Genomic DNA, 23,344 nt, shown 5'->3' with positions numbered 1-23,344 from the left:
CACACACACACACACACACACATACGTCTTTGAGAGTTTTCCACATTCTGTCATTAAGAACATACACAATCAACCTAGGCTTATTGGAAATACATGCCTCTACTTACATTTCTGCTGAACTCAAAACGTATACACTCTTAAGAAAAATGGTTCTAAACCGTACCAAAAAAAGGGTTCTTCGGCTTGTAACAATAGCAGAACCCTTTTTAGTGCTAAATAGAACCTTTTTGTATAGGGTTCCATATAGAACCATGCTTTGAAAATGCTATATACGACCTTATTGGTGTTATAAATAACATTTTAATGATAGTTTTTCATGAATATTAGTGTTAATAACATTAATATTATTTGTATATATTATTTATTAATAGTTTTTTATCCCTCTATCTGCCAGGTTTTATAATATCTTGAAGTGTCTATTAGGGTTTTACATAAAATCAACAATAAAAACAACAACAACGTGTCAATTAGGTACTTTTTATAATGACGTGAAATTGTAGCAAAAATGACAGTGTTCTAACAACAGTGAATAGCAGAATACATGAATGAATGACAAAAGGACATTGAACATAAATACATGCTTAAAGAAATAAAACTAAATAGAACATAACTGTATTGAAGACCTTCTATGATGCCTTTAAGTTAATCATTGTCTGTATTTTGGTGGGATTGAATGGCAGTTTCTCTCTGCAGATGATGAGGTTATAGGATGTGACTGCATCTGAAAGGCACAACTGAGTTTAGATATACAGTTTGTCTCCTTTCATTTGTTTATGTGAAAACAATTGTTTATGAAGGCCAAAAGTAGTATGTGAGCATTTCACAATGTTAAAAGGAAAATGTAATATAAAGTCAAGGGATAGCTGGGTATGTTTATGCATAAACCCTAGTAATAAAAAATATCTAACAAAATGGGCCAAAAATCCAATATCTTTGTTACTTACTTAGTGAAGAAGAGGCGAACATCCTTAACTGAATAGAGCTGGTCACACTTACATGTTCTCTTAAACTAAAAAGAGAAAAGACATAGGAAACCAATTAGCATTTGAAAGTTATAATTTTTAGACATTTTAAGAAAGAAATTATTTACCTGTTGAGAGTGTGTTGACAGTCTGTAGTTGGGTGGCTGAGCTCCAGAAAATCAGTAATGAGGCATCTTGGAATGTAGCCTTGGTTAGGGTTTGCAACAGCAGCATGTTGTGTGAATTGTTTTTATTGACATGCAAAATTATCAGTGCTCTTAATAACAGTTATTAGCTGAATACATTAATGAATGACAATTGACATTGAACATGAATAAATACATAAAGAAGTAAAACACAAAAAATAGATGCGATGAAGACCAAGTTTCAGTGAAACAATCACAATCCAATCAATATGATGCCTTAAAGTCCATCATTTTGGTGCGATTAAGTAGCAATTTTTCTCTGCAGATGATGAGGTTGTGGGTTGTGATGCATATGAAATACACAATTGAGTTTAGAGTTACAGCGTGTCCATGTGTAAAAACAATTATGTTTATGAAGGCCAAAAGCAAAAATGGACAGTTTGTGAGCCCTTCACAATCTTAAAAGAAAAAGTAATAAAGTCATGGGATAGTTTTAATATTTATTGTGACTGGGTATGTTTATACATAAACCCAAGTCCCTCTATCTGCCAGGTTTTATAATATCTTGAAGTGTCTATTAGGGTTTTACATAAAATCAACAATAAAAACAACAACAACGTGTCAATTAGGTACTTTTTATAATGACGTGAAATTGTAGCAAAAATGACAGTGTTCTAACAACAGTGAATAGCAGAATACATGAATGAATGACAAAAGGACATTGAACATAAATACATGCTTAAAGAAATAAAACTAAATAGAACATAACTGTATTGAAGACCTTCTATGATGCCTTTAAGTTAATCATTGTCTGTATTTTGGTGGGATTGAATGGCAGTTTCTCTCTGCAGATGATGAGGTTATAGGATGTGACTGCATCTGAAAGGCACAACTGAGTTTAGATATACAGTTTGTCTCCTTTCATTTGTTTATGTGAAAACAATTGTTTATGAAGGCCAAAAGTAGTATGTGAGCATTTCACAATGTTAAAAGGAAAATGTAATATAAAGTCAAGGGATAGCTGGGTATGTTTATGCATAAACCCTAGTAATAAAAAATATCTAACAAAATGGGCCAAAAATCCAATATCTTTGTTACTTACTTAGTGAAGAAGAGGCGAACATCCTTAACTGAATAGAGCTGGTCACACTTACATGTTCTCTTAAACTAAAAAGAGAAAAGACATAGGAAACCAATTAGCATTTGAAAGTTATAATTTTTAGACATTTTAAGAAAGAAATTATTTACCTGTTGAGAGTGTGTTGACAGTCTGTAGTTGGGTGGCTGAGCTCCAGAAAATCAGTAATGAGGCATCTTGGAATGTAGCCTTGGTTAGGGTTTGCAACAGCAGCATGTTGTGTGAATTGTTTTTATTGACATGCAAAATTATCAGTGCTCTTAATAACAGTTATTAGCTGAATACATTAATGAATGACAATTGACATTGAACATGAATAAATACATAAAGAAGTAAAACACAAAAAATAGATGCGATGAAGACCAAGTTTCAGTGAAACAATCACAATCCAATCAATATGATGCCTTAAAGTCCATCATTTTGGTGCGATTAAGTAGCAATTTTTCTCTGCAGATGATGAGGTTGTGGGTTGTGATGCATATGAAATACACAATTGAGTTTAGAGTTACAGCGTGTCCATGTGTAAAAACAATTATGTTTATGAAGGCCAAAAGCAAAAATGGACAGTTTGTGAGCCCTTCACAATCTTAAAAGAAAAAGTAATAAAGTCATGGGATAGTTTTAATATTTATTGTGACTGGGTATGTTTATACATAAACCCAAGTAATAATTAAAAATCTTACAATATGATGCCAGTTACATTTTTAAAGTTAAATTTGTATTTAAATTTTAAGAATGAAATCATTTACCTGTTGAGGGTGTGTTGAGAGTCTGTAGTTGGATCACTGAACTCCAGAAACTCAGTAATGATGAGCTTTGTCAGTTACAGATTTGAAAAACAAAAGGGCGTGAATAAAGAACCCTAAACTCTAACAAAAAAATAAATAAAAATTTCAGCATGAAAGTGTTCTTCAGAATGCTAAGGTTCTAAATAAAACCATTACTACATGTAAAGAACCGTCTTTTTTTTAAGAGTGTAATACATACGAATAAGTTTTAATACATACGAATCGCTGCAGTTTCCAGTTAAAATGAACACTAGAGGCAGTAAAACTCCCACAACTTTTATTCCTTTTCACACAAAGTATGATTTGCAGGTCCACAGTTTTGATTAATAAAGCCGAAGTTTCACATAATTACTTGAAGAATATTATGTTATGAATTCTAAACAATTTTAGCATGCTGCGAGATTTGAAAACTAATGCATTTGAATGTTGTTGACACATATACAGCAACATATACATGAGTTTTCAAATTCAACAGGTTTGCTCGGTAGCTCACGCGATACGGCGTTGCACTTAGGTGGTGAAGAACTCCTGTTCAAATCCGGTGAAACTACGGTTTGACAAACAGCTCAAATCCGCATAAGGAAGTTAAAATAGCACGGCTGCATCAACAAATGCATTTTTATATCACTTTTGCATTTGTTAACACTATTGGGTAGGTTTAGGGTTGGGTTTGGTGTAGGGGATATTTCCTTCACGATAGAGCATTAACTTTTAGCGACACTCCTCGAATATTTTAATTGTGAACCACCGCAATACGTACCTGAAGCAACGCAATACAAACACAGCAATACATTCCTATATCAATGTAATAAATACGTGCCAGGGTCACTTATTGAACCTGCATTTTAGTGCCACTCACTGGACGTTTCACTTTGAAACTGCCACGAAACGTGCAGCAAGGTACGTAATAACGGTGCTGCAGAAATTTATTTAGAGGCACGTATTTAGAATGAGCCTGGGTTGTACACAATGGTTCTCACTCACTAACCGTGTGTACGTATTTGCACGCAAACATTTTCATACCGAAATAATGATTCATAAATATGCACTTACATTTATTCTATATTTAGAACTGAATGTGTGCAAGACTCCCGTTGGTCTTGGAAACATGGATTTGTTATTTAAATATTTTATGATTAAATTACTCTACAGTAAGTCATACTTATTTCAGAGTAACAAAAGGAATGTGCATCATAACTTGGACTAGAATAAATTCTGCATAAAAATACATTAGTGTTTATTGGGTTTCGTTTGCTTTTTAAATGGATGTACAGGAAAGTACACTAATGTTTAAATGTTTGGGGTTAGTAAGGTTTTATGCTGTTGGAAGATGTCTCATACTCACCAAGCTGCATTTTTTTTTAGCAAAACTACAGCAAAAACAGTAATACTGTAAAGTATTAGTTTTGATGCACTTACATTTATTCTATATTTAGAACTGAATGTGTGCAAGACTCCCGTTGGTCTTGGAAACATGGATTTGTTATTTAAATATTTTATGATTAAATTACTCTACAGTAAGTCATACTTATTTCAGAGTAACAAAAGGAATGTGCATCATAACTTGGACTAGAATAAATTCTGCATAAAAATACATTAGTGTTTATTGGGTTTCATTTGCTTTTTAAATGGATGTACAGGAAAGTACACTAATGTTTAAATGTTTGGGGTTAGTAAGGTTTTATGCTGTTGGAAGATGTCTCATACTCACCAAGCTGCATTTTTTTTTAGCAAAACTACAGCAAAAACAGTAATACTGTAAAGTATTAGTTTTGTCATTTAAAACATTATATTAATCAATTTTAATATGATAAAATATAATTGTTACAATCACTGGCTGGAGTGCCAATGAGCTCCTCCAGAGGGCACTCCACCTCACACTGTTGTTACTTTCTCAAAACTGTATTCCTCATAATCCTTTGCCTGAACTCTTGATCATTGATTGCATTCACCTGTGTCTCGTTACCTCATCAGTCTCACCCTATTTAAAGCCTGGTTTTTCACTCATTCATTGCTGAGTCTTGGTTGTCACATTGCTTCTCTGAGGCCATGTCCACACGTACACGGGTATTTTTTTATAACTGTAGAAAAGTTTTTCCTTCCGTTTTAAAAAAAAAAATTCCGTCCACATGAAAATGCAAACGCATGCTATGAAGCACTGTCAAGAGCATGCCCAACCAACAGGTGGCGATATAATCTCAACTGTAAAACCATGTTGGCCAATCAGAAGCCTGAAAAGGTTTCCAGAAGACGGAGATAACAGCGCAGGCTTCGACGTCACAAGCCAAAAACTCCGGTTTCGCTGTCTAAGTGTAATACATACGAATAAGTTTTAATACATACGAATCGCTGCAGTTTCCAGTTAAAATGAACACTAGAGGCAGTAAAACTCCCACAACTTTTATTCCTTTTCACACAAAGTATGATTTGCAGGTCCACAGTTTTGATTAATAAAGCCGAAGTTTCACATAATTACTTGAAGAATATTATGTTATGAATTCTAAACAATTTTAGCATGCTGCGAGATTTGAAAACTAATGCATTTGAATGTTGTTGACACATATACAGCAACATATACATGAGTTTTCAAATTCAACAGGTTTGCTCGGTAGCTCACGCGATACGGCGTTGCACTTAGGTGGTGAAGAACTCCTGTTCAAATCCGGTGAAACTACGGTTTGACAAACAGCTCAAATCCGCATAAGGAAGTTAAAATAGCACGGCTGCATCAACAAATGCATTTTTATATCACTTTTGCATTTGTTAACACTATTGGGTAGGTTTAGGGTTGGGTTTGGTGTAGGGGATATTTCCTTCACGATAGAGCATTAACTTTTAGCGACACTCCTCGAATATTTTAATTGTGAACCACCGCAATACGTACCTGAAGCAACGCAATACAAACACAGCAATACATTCCTATATCAATGTAATAAATACGTGCCAGGGTCACTTATTGAACCTGCATTTTAGTGCCACTCACTGGACGTTTCACTTTGAAACTGCCACGAAACGTGCAGCAAGGTACGTAATAACGGTGCTGCAGAAATTTATTTAGAGGCACGTATTTAGAATGAGCCTGGGTTGTACACAATGGTTCTCACTCACTAACCGTGTGTACGTATTTGCACGCAAACATTTTCATACCGAAATAATGATTCATAAATATGCACTTACATTTATTCTATATTTAGAACTGAATGTGTGCAAGACTCCCGTTGGTCTTGGAAACATGGATTTGTTATTTAAATATTTTATGATTAAATTACTCTACAGTAAGTCATACTTATTTCAGAGTAACAAAAGGAATGTGCATCATAACTTGGACTAGAATAAATTCTGCATAAAAATACATTAGTGTTTATTGGGTTTCGTTTGCTTTTTAAATGGATGTACAGGAAAGTACACTAATGTTTAAATGTTTGGGGTTAGTAAGGTTTTATGCTGTTGGAAGATGTCTCATACTCACCAAGCTGCATTTTTTTTTAGCAAAACTACAGCAAAAACAGTAATACTGTAAAGTATTAGTTTTGACATTTAAAACATTATATTAATCAATTTTAATATGATAAAATATAATTGTTACAATCACTGGCTGGAGTGCCAATGAGCTCCTCCAGAGGGCACTCCACCTCACACTGTTGTTACTTTCTCAAAACTGTATTCCTCATAATCCTTTGCCTGAACTCTTGATCATTGATTGCATTCACCTGTGTCTCGTTACCTCATCAGTCTCACCCTATTTAAAGCCTGGTTTTTCACTCATTCATTGCTGAGTCTTGGTTGTCACATTGCTTCTCTGAGGCCATGTCCACACGTACACAGGTATTTTTTTATAACTGTAGAAAAGTTTTTCCTTCCGTTTTAAAAAAAAAAATTCCGTCCACATGAAAATGCAAACGCATGCTATGAAGCACTGTCAAGAGCATGCCCAACCAACAGGTGGCGATATAATCTCAACTGTAAAACCATGTTGGCCAATCAGAAGCCTGAAAAGGTTTCCAGAAGACGGAGATAACAGCGCAGGCTTCGACGTCACAAGCCAAAAACTCCGGTTTCGCTGTCTACACGAGAACACTGCAACCAGAGTTTTTGAAAATCTGCACCCTGGCAGGAGTTTTCAAAAATTTTTGGTTTCGGTGACCTGGTGCCACGTGTGCATGTGGACAAACCTCGTTTAAAACTGCAAAAAGCTGCGGTTTTAAAAATAACCGCGTTCGTGTGGACGGGGCCTGAGTCTGCATGTCCTGGTTCCTGGGTCTTGGTTGGATTTTGCCTGGTTTCCTGTTTTTCTTCTTAGTTTTCTGCCCTGTTTGCTACCCTTTGGACTGACTACCCTGTGTATGACCTCATGCTAGTGATGGGAGAAACAAACCTTTTCAACGCTTCAAATCAATTGAACCAATTGCTTCGCAAAATGATTCACTGTTTCGAAGCGCTTGAAACACCACACTCTAGTGATGCCTGCTGATCAAAAGTGTGTAAATGCAACAAAAACTCTTAAAACATGCATACAAACAGATTTTAAAAGCCCATTGCGAATGTTTTATTGAAAGTATAAACATTAAATGCAATAAAAATAAAATACCATTAAATATAAAGTGTCTGTATAATCTGTGGTTTTTAAAATATTTTATATTAATTTGCAGGGCTTGTTTTGTTTGTTTTATAGAGAGCTTGTATATAGAGACCAGTAAGAGGCTATACACCCTTTTAATTACACAAATGTCTCGTTAAAAATGTCTGCAATTTGATGCAACTGATCCGAGATCAGGTAAAAACCATATACATTGGTTCAATGGTTCGCCGCTGAGAAGCGGGCTCAATGAACTTGCATGATTCACAGGTTTACAGAGATCGCCCCCCCCCCAATGGCAAACCATTGATATTTTGAAACGTTTCGAAACAGTTATGATGTAATGAAGCCTCGTTTACTGAAATCACATGACTTTGGCAGTTTGATACGCGCTCCGAACCACTGTTTCGAAACAACTGATTCACAAAAGTTTCAAAGCTTCACGAAGCAGTGCTTCAAAAGCACCCATCACTACCTCATGCCTGTGTATGGTTTATGGCTTTGGATTACCCTAATAAACTGCATTATTGTGTCTTTGTGCAGATCGTGACAGTAATCTATTCCTGTGATGGCAAAGATGAATTTTCAGCAGTCATACAATCCTTTAGAAATCATTCTAGTATGCCGATTTGGTTCTCTAGAAACATTACTTAATAATGAAAATAGTTGTGCTGCTGAACCCCATAGCGACCCCTAGAGGACGCAGTTCGAAGTTCCCATGAAAGGGAACATTACTTAATAATGAAAACAGTTGTGCTGCTGAATAGTTTTGTGGTCATTGTGATAGTTTTTTTTTCAGTTAAGCATTTGAAAATCATTATTATTATTTGTAATATTATAAATGTATTTGTGGTCACCTTTTATCAGTTTAATGCATCTTTTCTGAAAAAAAAAAAGTATTACTTTCTTTAAAAAAAATCTTACTGACTTCAAACTTTTGAAAGGTAGTGTGTGTGAAAAGCCCTTACATAGTTTGGCTTGTTATATGCTAATTACTAATCACAGCTATGCATTTCCTCACTCAGAATAAGGCAGCTTAATTAATATTAGAGTGAGGGTAGGAAGTAGGAATAAAACTGTGTACACACCTGTTTTGGCAGAAATGCTTGAGTATCTTTTCTGTACATGCAAGTATTAAACTGACTAGTGAATGTCCTTAGTTCTCCACTTGGATAATGGTTCACAATTTATTTCTTCTCTCTCACATGCACACAGGAGGCAAACGTCAAGGTACAGATATAGATTAAAACAAAGGAAAGGTGCACTTGGTTCAGTACAGACGTTGTAAAAAAAAAAGAGGGATGCATATGGAGGGGATGGTGGCTAATGTAGGATTTAATTGTCATAGTGCACCACCTTCATGCTGTGGTGAGAATAAAACGCTTTGTGCCAGCAGGAATAAAACCTCAGCTGTACTCCAGGCCCCAGAAAGCTCTCACACAGATGGTGGGAAAGAGAGAGAGAGAGGGTTATCTGTTCCACAAAAAGTCCATGATTTAAAAAAAAAAACGGAAATGGAAATGGAAAAGTTCAGCAGCCCTTCTGAAAGGCTGACTGAATCATGACAAATTTGTCTCTTTGCAGAATCACCACTGTATTCCTGTTCTCTTCCATGCATTAGCCTCAACCCTAGAGTGCCTATAGATTATTCTGTATATACTTCCTGTCTATCCATATGCCAACTTATTACCAATCCAAAAATGTTAATACACACACAAAGCGAGAATGGGGTCATAAATATCATGTAAGCAGCAGAATCATATTATTAAGATGGAAACTCATATGTTTACCATGATTAATGGCTAGTATCCAGTGGGCGGTAGTGATGAGGAGACCCTTATTTAATGGGCAGCGTGTTTCAGTTTAGGAAAAATGTGTGACTGTATTCTGGCATTAAACAGATGGCATTGGATTCTGTCTGTCTGGCTGTCTGACTCATTGGCATCTGCTCCAGCTGGCATGGCAACTCACCTTGGCACAGACTGGCACCTCTGTGAGATGGTTTGCTCCTCTGTAAACAAGCAAATTCAAGGTCCTACTGCCAGTGTGTGCCCGACAGCAAGGAGAAGCTGAGCTTCTCCTTTCACATGTATCCTTTTGGCCACACCAAAGCTCACACCATCTCTATTGGTGACAGACTTGATATTTCAAGGTGAAAAGAAACCCGGTGGTTAGACTGGAGGCTGAATAGATATAAATATAAAAATAATCTATGCTGAATTTCTGTCAGCCAACTCTTTTATTTATCTTAGAAGTCACTGACATAAGTATCACATGCACATGTATCTCTACAGGGGTTGCTTGCCGCACAATAGGGTTTCTTCCTGCTCAAATTACTATTAAGTCATCCCAGTGGGCAATATTCATCTCATTAATTAATAATCTAAAAGAATTAAGCAAATTAGCAAGATGTCCTTCAAGATAATTAATGCTCAAGTCACTGTGTCACCAGTATTGCCACAGTGGACTCTGGATGCTTACGAATACATTCATAATTAATACTCCCTCTCATCAGTCTACTAGGATTTCGTGGTTTTTATGCAACTGTAACCTCATGGAAATAAACAAGAACACAAGATTGATTGACATTTCTGATAAATGTAACACTGCACTTCACATTTTAATCTGAATGACAATTAAATGTACTTAAAATAAGTCCATTTAAATTTCTTCTCCGTGTTGAAGAGGAAAATCATTTCACCGAAACAAGCCACTAGAGTACTGCAGGATTAATTAACAGTCTAATGAATCATTTGTATGTGCCGCATGCACTGACAGGTCTTAAGTGACCCGAAGTGTGTTTTATTGATCTCAGACATGGAGAATAATTTATCAATATATTCCAAACAAAATTCCATCACCGAACGCAGTTTATCATAATGCCTCATGCTTCATTGCATCTTGCATCAATGCCACATGTAGCATTTAGATCTTTGTTATTTGAATCAAAACATAGGCTGGAATACTTGACAGCCAAACAGAATAAAAGAATCCAGCAAAACATGTATTTTGTAGGTGACCCATGAACTGCTTAGTAGCAAAGATCACAGTGTTGCATTATTATGCCCATAAGCAAAACCCACAGTGGCTCTACAGAGAGTCAGTGTTGTAATCAGTGACTAAAATCAAAACTATTAAAAATCATTTTTCATTAAATAGAAATAAAGCTGAATTAAATTGGAATATTAGATGGAAAAACTTATCAGAAATGTAGCTTTGGCAAGTAACTAGGACAAAAATACAAAAAAATACTAAAACTATCACTGAAATAAAAATAAAACTAACTAGAACCTAAACCAAATTTAACATGAAAAAATTAAAATACAAAACAAAAGCTTATTCAATATAACAATAAATACTATAATGGTACATAAATACTAAATCAGAGAATACACTTTCTGTAGCTTTTGGAATATCCTAAATATGATCTTCTCCCAGAGTCCAGCATTGTTTGTTTCTTCCTAATCTCTATAACATCACTGTACAAACATAAAAAGGACCTGACCCAGTCTCAGCAGTGACTCTTGATGCCCTGCAGGTTGGCACTGAGTGTTTTCAGTTTTCATATATAAAATGAAACCATTAATAGCATTCTCTGAAGTGCCATTTGGACATTTTAGAGTTATTACAGCAGTGTATGTGTGTGTCTGAAGATTTATCTGTCAGTCATGTTTGCTATGGTTTTATTTCTCACACCATAATTTGTGTCCTATAATTCAACCAATGCCTAATAATATCTAGGCAATCACTCAAGATGCGTATGTTCCAGAAATTAGCTAGACTCACCCATATCACGTCCTCTTGTCTATATGGTCTCCAGGTTTGTCCAGAGTCACTGTACTGCAGCTGGTAGCGAGTGACCCAGTCAGAGCTGCCCCACCGACCCTGGGTAGCAATGGATGTGACCTTCAACCTGTCCTGTAGGTCCAGCTGTAGCCAAGGTTGTTGGTCTTCTCCATTTGGAGACCATCCCCCACCACCTAAAAGGACAGATTAAGTGCCTTAAAAAAATACAGAGGAATGGAACAGAATTGGGGCATAATTCTCCCCACGATTCAAGCACTCACTAAGATTTCATACTCTGGTTCATCATGCTGACAGGACTGAAGCTTTGTGGTCAGAGGAAAAAATGAATTAAATTTGTTCCAGCAGTTTTGTGACTCAGCCTCTCTCTTTTTGAGATAGAAATCGCCAACCCATCCCTGGAGGACAGCAGACAGACCTCAGTGCAGTATAATATTACAGCGGTTAAAAAAAAAGGCAATTTGGAAATTACACAGCAAATTCCTTGTAATTTTTCCTGCATCGATTGTTCAGAAAGGAGACACACTCTCTCTCTCACACACACACACACACACACACACACACACACACACACACACACACACACACACACACACACCACAACTTCACAGAATTCTTGGAAATATTTGTCCACCCACGCAGATGTACCGAGTACCCACCTCCTTTTCTTTTTATTTTGCCAGAATTCAGTGAACAGTACCTGCAGGAAGGATCATGCTGGCAGACAGGAGAATCTATAAATCGAGCAAGCGGTACATTAAAGCAGCTGTGTTTGATTTCTGCAGGTGGAATGATAGCAAAGAAATTACATGTACCTTGGAACAATGATAAAGAACACTGCCCACGTTTTCTAATGCAAAATTTGTTTTTGGTTTCTAAAATAATTTTTGGCACGAATGCAGAACATCTTCAGAAACTGCATCCTTTGAATCTGCCAAAGAAATAGGCTCAAGCTATGGGTGTGCTGCAAAAGTGCTGATTTTCACAAGTATCAGCACGACTGTGAAATGTCATGTCATTGTTTATTAAACTACTTCATAAGAAAAAGTTAACATTTTATTTACAATTTAGACAATTATTTCAGTTTTGTCTGTTTTCACTTTACATTGCCAAACAAAAATTTCCAAATGAAACCACAGTGCCTCTGAGCAACACATAGTGGTGCTTCGTTACTAAATAAATCTGAGGGTAAAAAAAATAAAAATAAAATAAAATTATATACACACACATCTAAATTATGACCGTTTCTGATGGGAAAACCATACTAGGATTATAAATGCACCTTAGAAAACAAAATAAATAAATTGAATTTCATAATCATCGTTTCATTAAAAAAAAATCTTAAAAAAAAAACATCCTCATAGCATTACTTATGCAATTGTAAAAGCTGTGAAAATGCTTGTAAGCAACTCTGAACTGCAATTAACAGTCTGTACTGAATGCTACTAAAGATGCCGTTTTATGCCACTTGTTCAGTGTAAAGAAGGATTTATGTTTTAAGTAAGGATATTGACATACAATGCATACATCTGTCAGCTTCTGACAATTAGCATTATAAAGGTAAAAATATTGCCTCAATGCAAAAGTTCATGAAATATCATCTAGTTATCGACAAAATCCCAGAAAATATAGAGATGTTTTTTTTTTGGTCAATATCACACACACACCTAGCTCAAGTTAAAGCTGCTTTTCGAGAGAACATCAAGCTGGGGTGGAAGGAAACCCTCAAGGTCAGGTGTGATAGGGTTGCCTCGGGGCAAGTCAGAACAAGATGGTCAGATAATAAACGCTTCATCAGTGCTGTTCGGTGACTGGGTACATATCATCTGTGAAGATTTTCACAAAAGGTCAGGATGAACACTCTGAGCTCATTACATTCCAGTGCAGGCTTCATGAGGAGGAAGATAAACCATTCTTATACAGCATGTGCATCCAGAAAATGTATTTTTAGCCTGAGCAATTTATTAAATAATTTACAAACTGACACAAATAATAAGCACAGACATAAATTACAACTTACAGGTCCTGTATTTCAATGACCATCAGAGGCAGATGATGAATAGATGGGAAGATCAAACGATAACAACATTTGGTGTCTGTACACGTTTGGATCAGGCTGGCAGTGACTGGGAACAAACTGCCTGTCTGTGTCTCACAGCAAAAGGAAACCTCCTGCTGTTACTAAGCAAGAGGCATGACGAGAAAAAGAAACGCCTTGGGGGTGACAGGGACAAGCCGACATATCGTAGCCCCACTTATTACTGCTGGAAGGCACCACTGATCCAAAAAGTTACGAATCCACTATAGAGTTTGGTAGTGTGATCATTTGTGAGTGCCACCTAGCATCATAAGGAAGTTCTTGGAGTGTGTTTGGGTCATGAGGTCAAGCATCTTACAGTGCACAAAACAAAGCTCTCAGAGGGCCTTGGCATTAGCTGGTATTTATGACATGTCTATGCTTAACTGCTTAATTGGCTGGGGAGTTTTCTCAAGTGCTTCTACAGACTGTAATCAGCTGCTGATTGTAAGGTTGCATTAATCAAACTGCTCTCCACCTCCCTGAAGTAAAAACCACAACAAGTTTGCTTAGTCATAATTTATACAGCCCTCTTGTTATACCCTGTGCTTTGCCAAAGCTCAGTCTGGCACAATAGTTCAATGGTGAGTGTTTTAGGATCATTAAGCAAATCAAGAGCGGTCATTATACTCTTTCTGGATTTGATTCCTGATCGTTTCTGGGGCTGCTGTTGTTCAGGAGACATGCATTTACTGGCATTTCTGATTTAAACAGATTCAAACTAAAATAATAATAATAATAATAATAATAATAATAATAATAATAATAAATGTCATCATTTACTCACATTTCAAACCTGTTTGGCTTTCTTCTGTGAAACACAAAAGGCATTTTGAAGAATGTTGGTATTGTAACAAAGGTTTTGGACACAATTGATTTGCATTGTACAAAAAAAAAAAAAAAATCTAAATATAATCTTTTATGATCCACAGTAGAAAGAAAAGGTCATACAATTTTGGAACGACACAAGGGTGAGCAAATAGTGACAAAATATTCATTTTGAAAACATTTTCCTTTAAATTCATGTTAGACAACATCTTAAAAAAACTGACCAGGGCTGCGTTTAATGGTGCCACTGATTTTTTTCAATCTTCAAGCTATTGGATGAAAATCTGCAAACACTGAATGAGAATTTGTAAACATGGATTTGAATATTAACTGATGCCAAGCATTAAGGGAGAAAACTCCCTTGACAAATGACATTTGATTACTAAAACTTCTAAACTTTTTAACATTCCTTTACCTTCCCTTGAGTCCGAATTTACATTTTGAATCGTTGTTGCATATTGTCATTAGAGATTTATGTTCGTCTATGTCATGTCACACTTGAGAAATGACTTAAACTGTTTTGCTTCAGGCACAGCTAATCACCAGAGCTTTTCACATCAGTACTGCTCATGGACACCAGCAGACGGTTACATTCCCTCCAACGAAAGTATAGTCTTCTAATACTTTTTTGCAGTGTTTGTGGAAGTTGCATTACGTTAGGCATTCATAAAAAAGCTTTACGTCAACATTTTCTTCTGACAAGGACACATTTCCCTTCTGCTTAATTCTCTAGTCACATAAACACAGACAACTGTGGATGTTTTTTTTGGTACAAACAGGGCAGGAGAACAACGAGACAGGAGCACATACCTTCTCTTCTGTTGAGTTTAGCATAGTGTGGTGACCTTCTGTCAGAGAATTTTGATGAGTTCTGGAAGGAAGCTGGGGATAGCGTTGTCACCAGTGGATCTTCACAGTAATCTGGATACAAATATAATGAAAACTTGCATTACAACCAAAAACCTTTAGTTGTTCATTTGAAATACAAAAGATCTAATAAAAATAACTTTTAGAAGTATTAAGCAAAAACCTATTCTACATCATATTGAACTGACTGACAGCTTCAGGGATTATAAAAGGAGTGCTCTTTATTTGCTTATTGTGTAATTCCATCACAATTTGAAGAACTTTTTGATTTTCTTGAGACTTTTCCTAACTTTCCATACTTAAGTACAAAAATTGTCAAGATTTGACACTTGGCCCGCGAGTATGTTTTGAGCTTGAACTGCGCATATTGCTTCGAGCTGATAAATGGTCCACACAGCACAGCTCAAACGAATAGTGTGGTTTCGTTCCCCTTTCATTTCATTTGATGTTTCTCAGATGCAACAGAAATAGCAGATCTTATCAGATGGACAACGTGGTGATCGCACCAGTGCAACCTCTTAAAAAAAATTTTGTCGCACTGGCAAGAAAAATGATCAGAAAATGCAACCATTTGATTGCAGCCTTGCAGGGTTTATTCAAGCTTATATAAATGACATGATTTTTATTTTACAATATGATAAATAATCTTATTGCATGCAATAAATATTATGTTTTTTGTTTGTTTGTTTTGCCGGATACGGTTTACTAAAAAGATAATTTCAGCTCATTAATGGGGTTCAAATCTGAAACAAAACAACTTTAACTCTTTTAATTGCAGTGGCGGAGTCTCATATTGCAGGGTGTAATGTAAAGTCATCTGCTCTCTGCAAAGACGGCCAGTTTGTGAGAGTTAAAGTCTTGAGTCTTGCAAGCTGTCACATGTAGCCTGCCTTTCATCCGCCTGCATTGTGAGTGCCAGTCTGTCACTGACCTCAGTCTGTTTTTAAAGAATTACTTTCAATGTTTCATGTTTGAAAATGTCTGGATTGTCAGGAATTGTATACTCCAGGATCTTGAGTTTCATAATAGGATTCAAAAACAAAGCTGGGAAAAGGGAGGTTCAAATGTGAGATTTTTTTTAAATCAGTACATTATGTGACAGTACCAGCTGAATCAGACAGTTCATTCAAATCTTGTCAGTTTATTACAGCAGTGGTAATTTTAGTCTTGTGACTTTTTTTGCTCAGTGTGGTTGGCAAGAATACCCATGTGCTAAAGGTCAAGGCCCTTTTCAGTTTGGATGAAAGAGACTGAAAAGCATTTCTATGGCCGTCAGTTGTAAAGTGAGGAATGTACAACCAATTACAAACTGCTTTTCATATATCACCCATGTAAAGACATTATACATCTAACCATGCAACCAACCATCGAGCACACAACTGCTTTTATACGGACAAAGACTAAATGCCATGAAGGTCATGTGAGACCGCACCGGATGTAAGACTATTGTACCTTAAAAGGTAAATAACATGGCGTAATTTGCTTTTCTTGCATCCTTCAATGGTCTTTTCCATGGAAACACACAGATCAAAAGAACTCTAATGAACCACAGCTCGACAGCCCAAACACATTAGTCTCGAGCCTCCAAAATATGCATGTATCGTCAGAATAACAAAACAATGAACAGCAGGTTAGGGAGCCATTAGCTGTGTCCAGGGAGCATTTTAAAGCTCTCTCCTGTTTCAGCAGTGTAAGCACTTTGCAGCACTCTCCATGGACCAGGGTAAAAATATATCCTTATTTAGAGGGCCTCTGCGTTTGTGGCAACATTTTGCCTGACAATCACTCATTTGACATTGAATTGTCTACTCCCCGTTTTGATGCTCCCTATGGTCATTTCTCCATCTCTTTTGTTCTCTCCTCCTCCTCATTCTCGCCCATCTTTCTGTTCACCCACTCTTCAATTTCTGTTTTCCCTCCTCCTCGCTCTCCATCTCACACATACGCACTCCCACTTTCTCTTCAACTTAATGAGAAAAGAGAGAAGTCTCACCATTGTGAAGGGGCTCACATGCGTTATTGTCACCATAAGAGAGCTATAATCTGAGTCAGCAGTGCTCTCCGCTGCATCAGAGAACAGCTGCGGCATCGTCCTTTCACTCTCAGCTAAGCAAATGACACGCAGCAGCTCCCTCAGATTTACACCTACTGAAATAAGTAGCATTTTAAGAAAGTTCACGGAAGAAAGTGATGAAATGTCCTACTAAATGTTCTGCAAAGTTCATCCGAGGTTGATTTGTTTGCACTGAAAATACAACCTCAGGGATTACAAATGATATACCTGACGTTTATGTGACACCCTCAAGGGTATGACATCATTTGATGGGTACAACAAAATATTTCATGTCTGAATTCACAAGAAGGACCTTATAAATTTCACTGAAGCGCATATTTCTGAACTTCTGCATGTCCTGAAAGTAATCAAGCCCTTTTCTGCGTGGGAAAATTAATAAACAGCCACTGTCAGGATTATAAACACACTGGAGGTCTTGTTGACTCCAGCGATATTTCATTAAATAAAGTTAATTTCCCAATGGAGTGTCTAGACCCAAATATGTTACAGATGATAAGGGCACACAAAACTGGACGGTAATACTTTATATTTACTTTCATGAATAAATCATTAACAAACATTATGTAATGCGTAACGGATCATTAGTTAATGTTTACTAATAAATGTATTAAACATTACCTAATAATTAACATTTCATTTAAATTAAAATGCTTACAAAATGTCATTAAACTTCTAATTCATATGATCATGCACATCTTGAAAATCTATAAAATGATTTTAACAGATGGTATACAATGATTAAAAGCTTTTGTCAATGCACAACACCTTTGCTGCTGTTGAGGTGTGATACGGGTAGGGTAAGGGACAGGTTTGGTGGTATGGGTAGGTTTAAGGTTGGGTAAGGGGTCAACAAGTGTACAGGGGTCAATTTGATTACTATAAGGGAACACGATTCAATCTGTTTATATTGTATTGTTTTGATAAATGACAAATGAAGTATTTTCTTGGAAATGTGTTTTTCCCCCCTTCTGTTGATGTATGACTCAAGGAATATTCTGTTTAATGATACACAGTAGTATACTAATACAGTGGCGGCTCGTCGGGGGAGGCACAGCTTCCCCCTAATTTTGAGGTGAAAATGGGAGGAGGACGATTTGATGTTAATAAAATTCACAATTAATTTCAGTTCATGTCTAAGAATGTGTATTTTTTGTTTGTAATTTCACAGTTGTAATAACATAACGTGAAAGCGGCACTTTTCTATCGCGAATGTGCCGAATCTGCTGATGTAATTGCAACCGCTAATGATAGAGAAGGGGAGGCCGGGTGAGCACTGAGCTCTAGTGCCTCCGTTGGTAAAAAAATATTAGCCAATCAGCATCGAGTGTTCACTTTCAGCGCTGAGGACTGTTGAGAAAAGAAACCTAGTAGGGGAGGCTAGCCTCCCTTCTGATATCAACCAATCATCACAGAGACGTAAATTACGTGATATTAGTTTGAACGTCTGCCGCTGCGCTGATAATGTATCAAGTACTTATGATGAGTAGCGATATTGAATATTTGATCGCAAACAGAGTTACCAAGCTGTCAATCAGACAGTATATATACAAATTAAAAATAAAGAGAGACCACGCCTAAGCTGGATATAGGCTAACATTACAGCAGTTGGTTCTTTTAACAAAGACTTTTAAGAAGGGATGGATGTTGGGAGGCTAGCCTCCCTTCTGATATCAACCAATCATCACAGAGACGTAAATTACGTGATATTAGTTTGAACGTCTCCCGCTGCGCTGATAATGTACCAAGTACTTATGATGAGTAGCGATATTGAATATTTGATCGCCAACAGAGTTACCAAGCTGTCATTCAAACAGTATACAAATTTAGGGAAAACAGCCTAAGCTGGATATAGGCTACAGCAGTCGGCTTAATTAATGGCGCAACAGGCAGCTCTCTTTTAACACAGACTTTTAAGAAGTGATGGATGTTTGCTTCAAGTGATAGGCCAGGTAAGTGAAATTATATTATCTTGCTGTATGTATGTAATTTTCTTTAAGTTTTCTGACTAAATGCAACCAAAAAGCCATTTTAAAGTGGTTAAGCAAATAATAATAATCGGCAGGGATCCCAGACCAATACAATTAGTGTGCCTCCTCTATTTTAAAACCCACGAGTCAACACTGTACTAATATAAGTGTTGAGGTGATAAAAACAAGTTTTACACGCAAATTACAATGTGATTATTTTACCAAGAAATAATTTACCAAAGCATTTAGCTAAACTTAACTAACCACCCTTTACACAAATGTTGTTAAAGTAGCTAAAGGTCCAGTTCCAATAAAGATACTAAAAAAAATTAGTAAATGTTTATAAACATTTACAAATGATGAATAGTCTCCACTTTAGATAGGGTACTGCAAAAACATGAACAAATGATTAATAAAGGATTTAAGATGTGAAAATAGGGCAAATTCCAGTCATTTGGGACACTTTTTTTGCCATCAAAATGACTGCTCATAAAAGGTATTAATGATTTGTAAATGTAAAAATGAGCATTAGCTAATATGTGAACTGAAGTTTAATGACATTTAAGCATTCAAAAGTACATTAACAAATAAGCTTGTAAATATTGTATAATTTCTGTTAAAATCATTTGTAGATTTTTAAAAAGCATTGAAAGTTTATTGACATTTGTAAACATTAACTAATGATCCATTAAGCATTATATAATGTTTGTTAATGATTTATTAATGACGCTTTTAATCATTGTAAACCATCTGTCAAAATCATTTGAAGATTTTGTTTTTTAAATGCATTATCATATGAATTGAAAGTTTAATGGCATTTGTAAGCAATTCAATTTACATTAAATAATGATCTGTTAATCATTTGGTAATGTTTAATAAGTTCATTAGTTAACATTAACAAGCACATTATCTCATATTTCTAGATATGTGAATATATATCAAGTAATATTATTTAAACATTATATAATGTTTGTTAATGAAAGTTATTATAAAGTGTTACCAATTGGACTGATGTTTAATTACCGTAAGCACAGACTAGGGATGGACATATTCACACTAATAATTCCATTCAAGATTTAGAAACAATACATGTGGAAGCAACAAACATACAAGGGCTAAGAATAGGACATGGTACACTGTGAAAACTGATCCTGCTAGCCGTCTTCAGTTGCTTGTTGACCCATTTTGAGAGAAACTCACAATCACTACAAAAGCTGAGAGAGCAAATTTGTGTTGAAATTCTATACATATTTTACAGATCCTGCCATATATATATAAATACAATATAAATACATATATATATATATATATAAATACAGTATATATATATATACATACACTGTATATATTAGGGCTGTCAGTTTAACGTGTTAACTTAATTAGTTATAAAAAAATGACAAAATTAAAATATATGTTAACGCAGTTAACACACTGGCCCCGCCCCCAGACCTATACATCATCTTACATTTCATACAGTTGACAAATATGATGCAGGACAACAACTCCATAAATGCAGTTATGCCCTAAAATTCAAGATATTGGTGCAAAAAAAAAAGCCCCTGTATGTGTTTTTGTCTCATATTTATATCATATGATAAGCGATATCACACGAGCACCGAGAGCAGTATCACACCAGTGCTGTTTGTCCCGAATATCACAAGTATAAATGTGATTTTATACAGCAGTTCAGTAAATAAGAAGTTGATAGTGTTATATTTCAAACACAATATGTATTCTTTTGGTGAAGAAAAAGTACACACTTTTGAGTGTGTAGTAGAAGAGTAGGCAAGCTTTGGGACATACCATCACGTCACACAACTGTGTCTTTAAAGGACCGCTGTGTAGCACCTGTTACACGCACCCGGTCACTGTAAACTGGCCTGTCAATCATCTTGTCACAGTCAACATCCTCCACATTTCATTTCATTTAACTTCCTAACGTATCAGAGAGAAAAGTAGCTCGCTGATCTGCCAGTCGCGGGTCTTTCATGCGGAGAACTCTGCTCATATTTTCTGCATAATGATGCATTTAAAAGTTAACAACCAAATGGATGTTTATAAAAGTTCACAGTGCTGTTGCAGATGAAATATAACACGGATAACAATAAATAATTTTTTTTTACCAGGTTAAATGTTGATTATTAGTAACTCAAACCCCTTTTTGTAAACATACCTAACCGTCGATCGCGCGCATCCGCCACATTTGTAGTTTTTCTAACGCGTTTTATTCACGTTTGTAGTTCTGCATCGCAAAAAATTGCTTATCTTACTTAGTATTTTTGCCTTGCTTCTAGTCAAAATATCTAAAAATTTTAGTATAGTATTTCAGTCTGGCGAGTAAGCCAAAAAAATATACTAGCCAATGGCGATTCAATTGCCAAGGTGTCCGTAGAGGGTTGACTGTATAAAAACAGTTTGTGCTGCACTGTATTTGTTTTGTCCTATCGTATCATATGTTGTTGTCTTATTAAAAAATATGCTATACATTTTAAAAGAAATGTATTTTAATTTTATAGTAAATACATTCATGAATGTTTTTAATGAATGGATTTTATAATAATACAAATAGCAATGTGTAACATTTTACCATATTTAGTGCAACACTTTTATTTGTTCCCCACAAAATAGTTTTTTCACTAAATGTTTGGATTGTAAAATTATTGTGCACTGATTTTTCTAGAATAACTTTTGCTGCCGAATTATCCACTAACCTAGTTTATGATCATTTTTTGTCATAGATTATAAATATACATAGGCCTATATTTTTCATATTTGTTTATTTTATTTTTCTTTATAATGAAGTAGTCTGTATCTAGTAGATTGTGAAAGAATGATTATCAGTTCCACACACAGAGATATATAAATTCTAAATTTATTTAAATGAGGGAAAAAAACTTCACTGGTATCTGTATCGGCCAATACCGAACCCTAGGTATCGGTATCGGAGGCGAAAAAGGCGGATCGGAGCATCCCTAGTAGTTAGCAGTGTATAATGACTTAAGATATGTAGTCTTGTTTCCGTGTGGGGGGGGCAAGACTAAAGGCTAAATATCTGCATTTTATGTGCATTTTGCTTAAAACAAGTAAAATTATCTGCCAGTGGGGTAAGTAAAATATTCTTAAAACAAGAGTATTTTATTTACCCCACTGGCAGATCATTTTCCAAAAGCGCAATGGATTGTGGGCAATTTTTGCCATTAGAGTGTGCACGGATACATACTTCAAAATCGATCTGAAATAGTAGACCATCCGGGGACTTTTGGCATACTCTTTTCAACATACTATGCTTTGGGACACACTTATTCTAATCTCACATACTATTTAGGATGGATAAATATGAACATTGAGACGCAGGGCTAGATAAAAAAAATAATTACTGCCACCTGCTGGCAGATTTTCTTATTAAGCGTATCATTTAATTAAAATAATAATAAAAATAAAAACATTAAAGGGATAGTTCACCCACAAATATTAAATTCTGTCATCATTTACTCAGCCTCATGTCGTTTCAAACCTTTCTTTTGTGGAACATAAAAGGTATTTTGAAGACTGTTGGTAACAAAGCTCTTTTGGTTACCAATGACAATCATTGTATAAATATATACTGAGATGTTTCTCAAATTATCTTTTATGTTCCATAGTTTATGTTAGGCTGTTGTAGCCTAAATGTTTGTGAAATAAGTTTTTCAGTGACAGCTAAGTGTAGTGCAACATCTTACACAAACTGTTAATTTTATGTTGAATAAAATTAAAATAGTTCTAAAGCTACAATTTGTAATGTCTACTCGATACTTTATCATTTAACAGTCAAATTTATTTTGCGATCAATTAATTGAAACATGTAATTAATTAGATAAAAAAATGTAATCGACTGACAGCCCTAATATATATATATATATATACAATTTTTACATTAACCTCATTCAAGCAATCTGTTTAAAACTAAATAATTGGCTTTAGATTTCAAAGCATGCATGGCTGATATCTCCACAGAGATATTAATGAGCACTGTTTTACTGTTAGTTTTTAGAGTTGACTAATCACAGACTATTCCTGTCAATACTTTTCTTCCAAAAAATACAGCTATTAGAAAACGCATAGATGAACCCAGAAGAAA

At 35.5% G+C, this 23,344-nt stretch overlaps 1 protein-coding gene across 1 annotated transcript in view; it reads right to left on the bottom strand.

The window, feature by feature from the left end:
* Window positions 1-23,344, bottom strand: part of LOC107581667 (contactin-associated protein-like 5) — an 85,510-nt gene that overhangs the window by 41,116 nt on the left and 21,050 nt on the right. The window contains exons 7-8 of the mRNA XM_016267288.1: window positions 15,130-15,240; window positions 11,397-11,590 (exon numbers count right to left, since the gene is read on the bottom strand). Coding sequence (XP_016122774.1) covers window positions 11,397-11,590; window positions 15,130-15,240 — 305 coding nt within the window. The remainder of the gene's footprint in view (window positions 1-11,396; window positions 11,591-15,129; window positions 15,241-23,344) is intronic.

The sequence above is a fragment of the Sinocyclocheilus grahami genome, unplaced genomic scaffold (assembly GCF_001515645.1).
Source record: "Sinocyclocheilus grahami isolate Dianchi unplaced genomic scaffold, SAMN03320097.WGS_v1.1 scaffold3.1, whole genome shotgun sequence".
Lineage (NCBI taxonomy): Eukaryota > Metazoa > Chordata > Actinopteri > Cypriniformes > Cyprinidae > Sinocyclocheilus > Sinocyclocheilus grahami.
The sequence above is the reverse complement of the archived record's forward strand: the minus strand, read 5'-3'. Positions and strand labels throughout refer to the sequence as shown.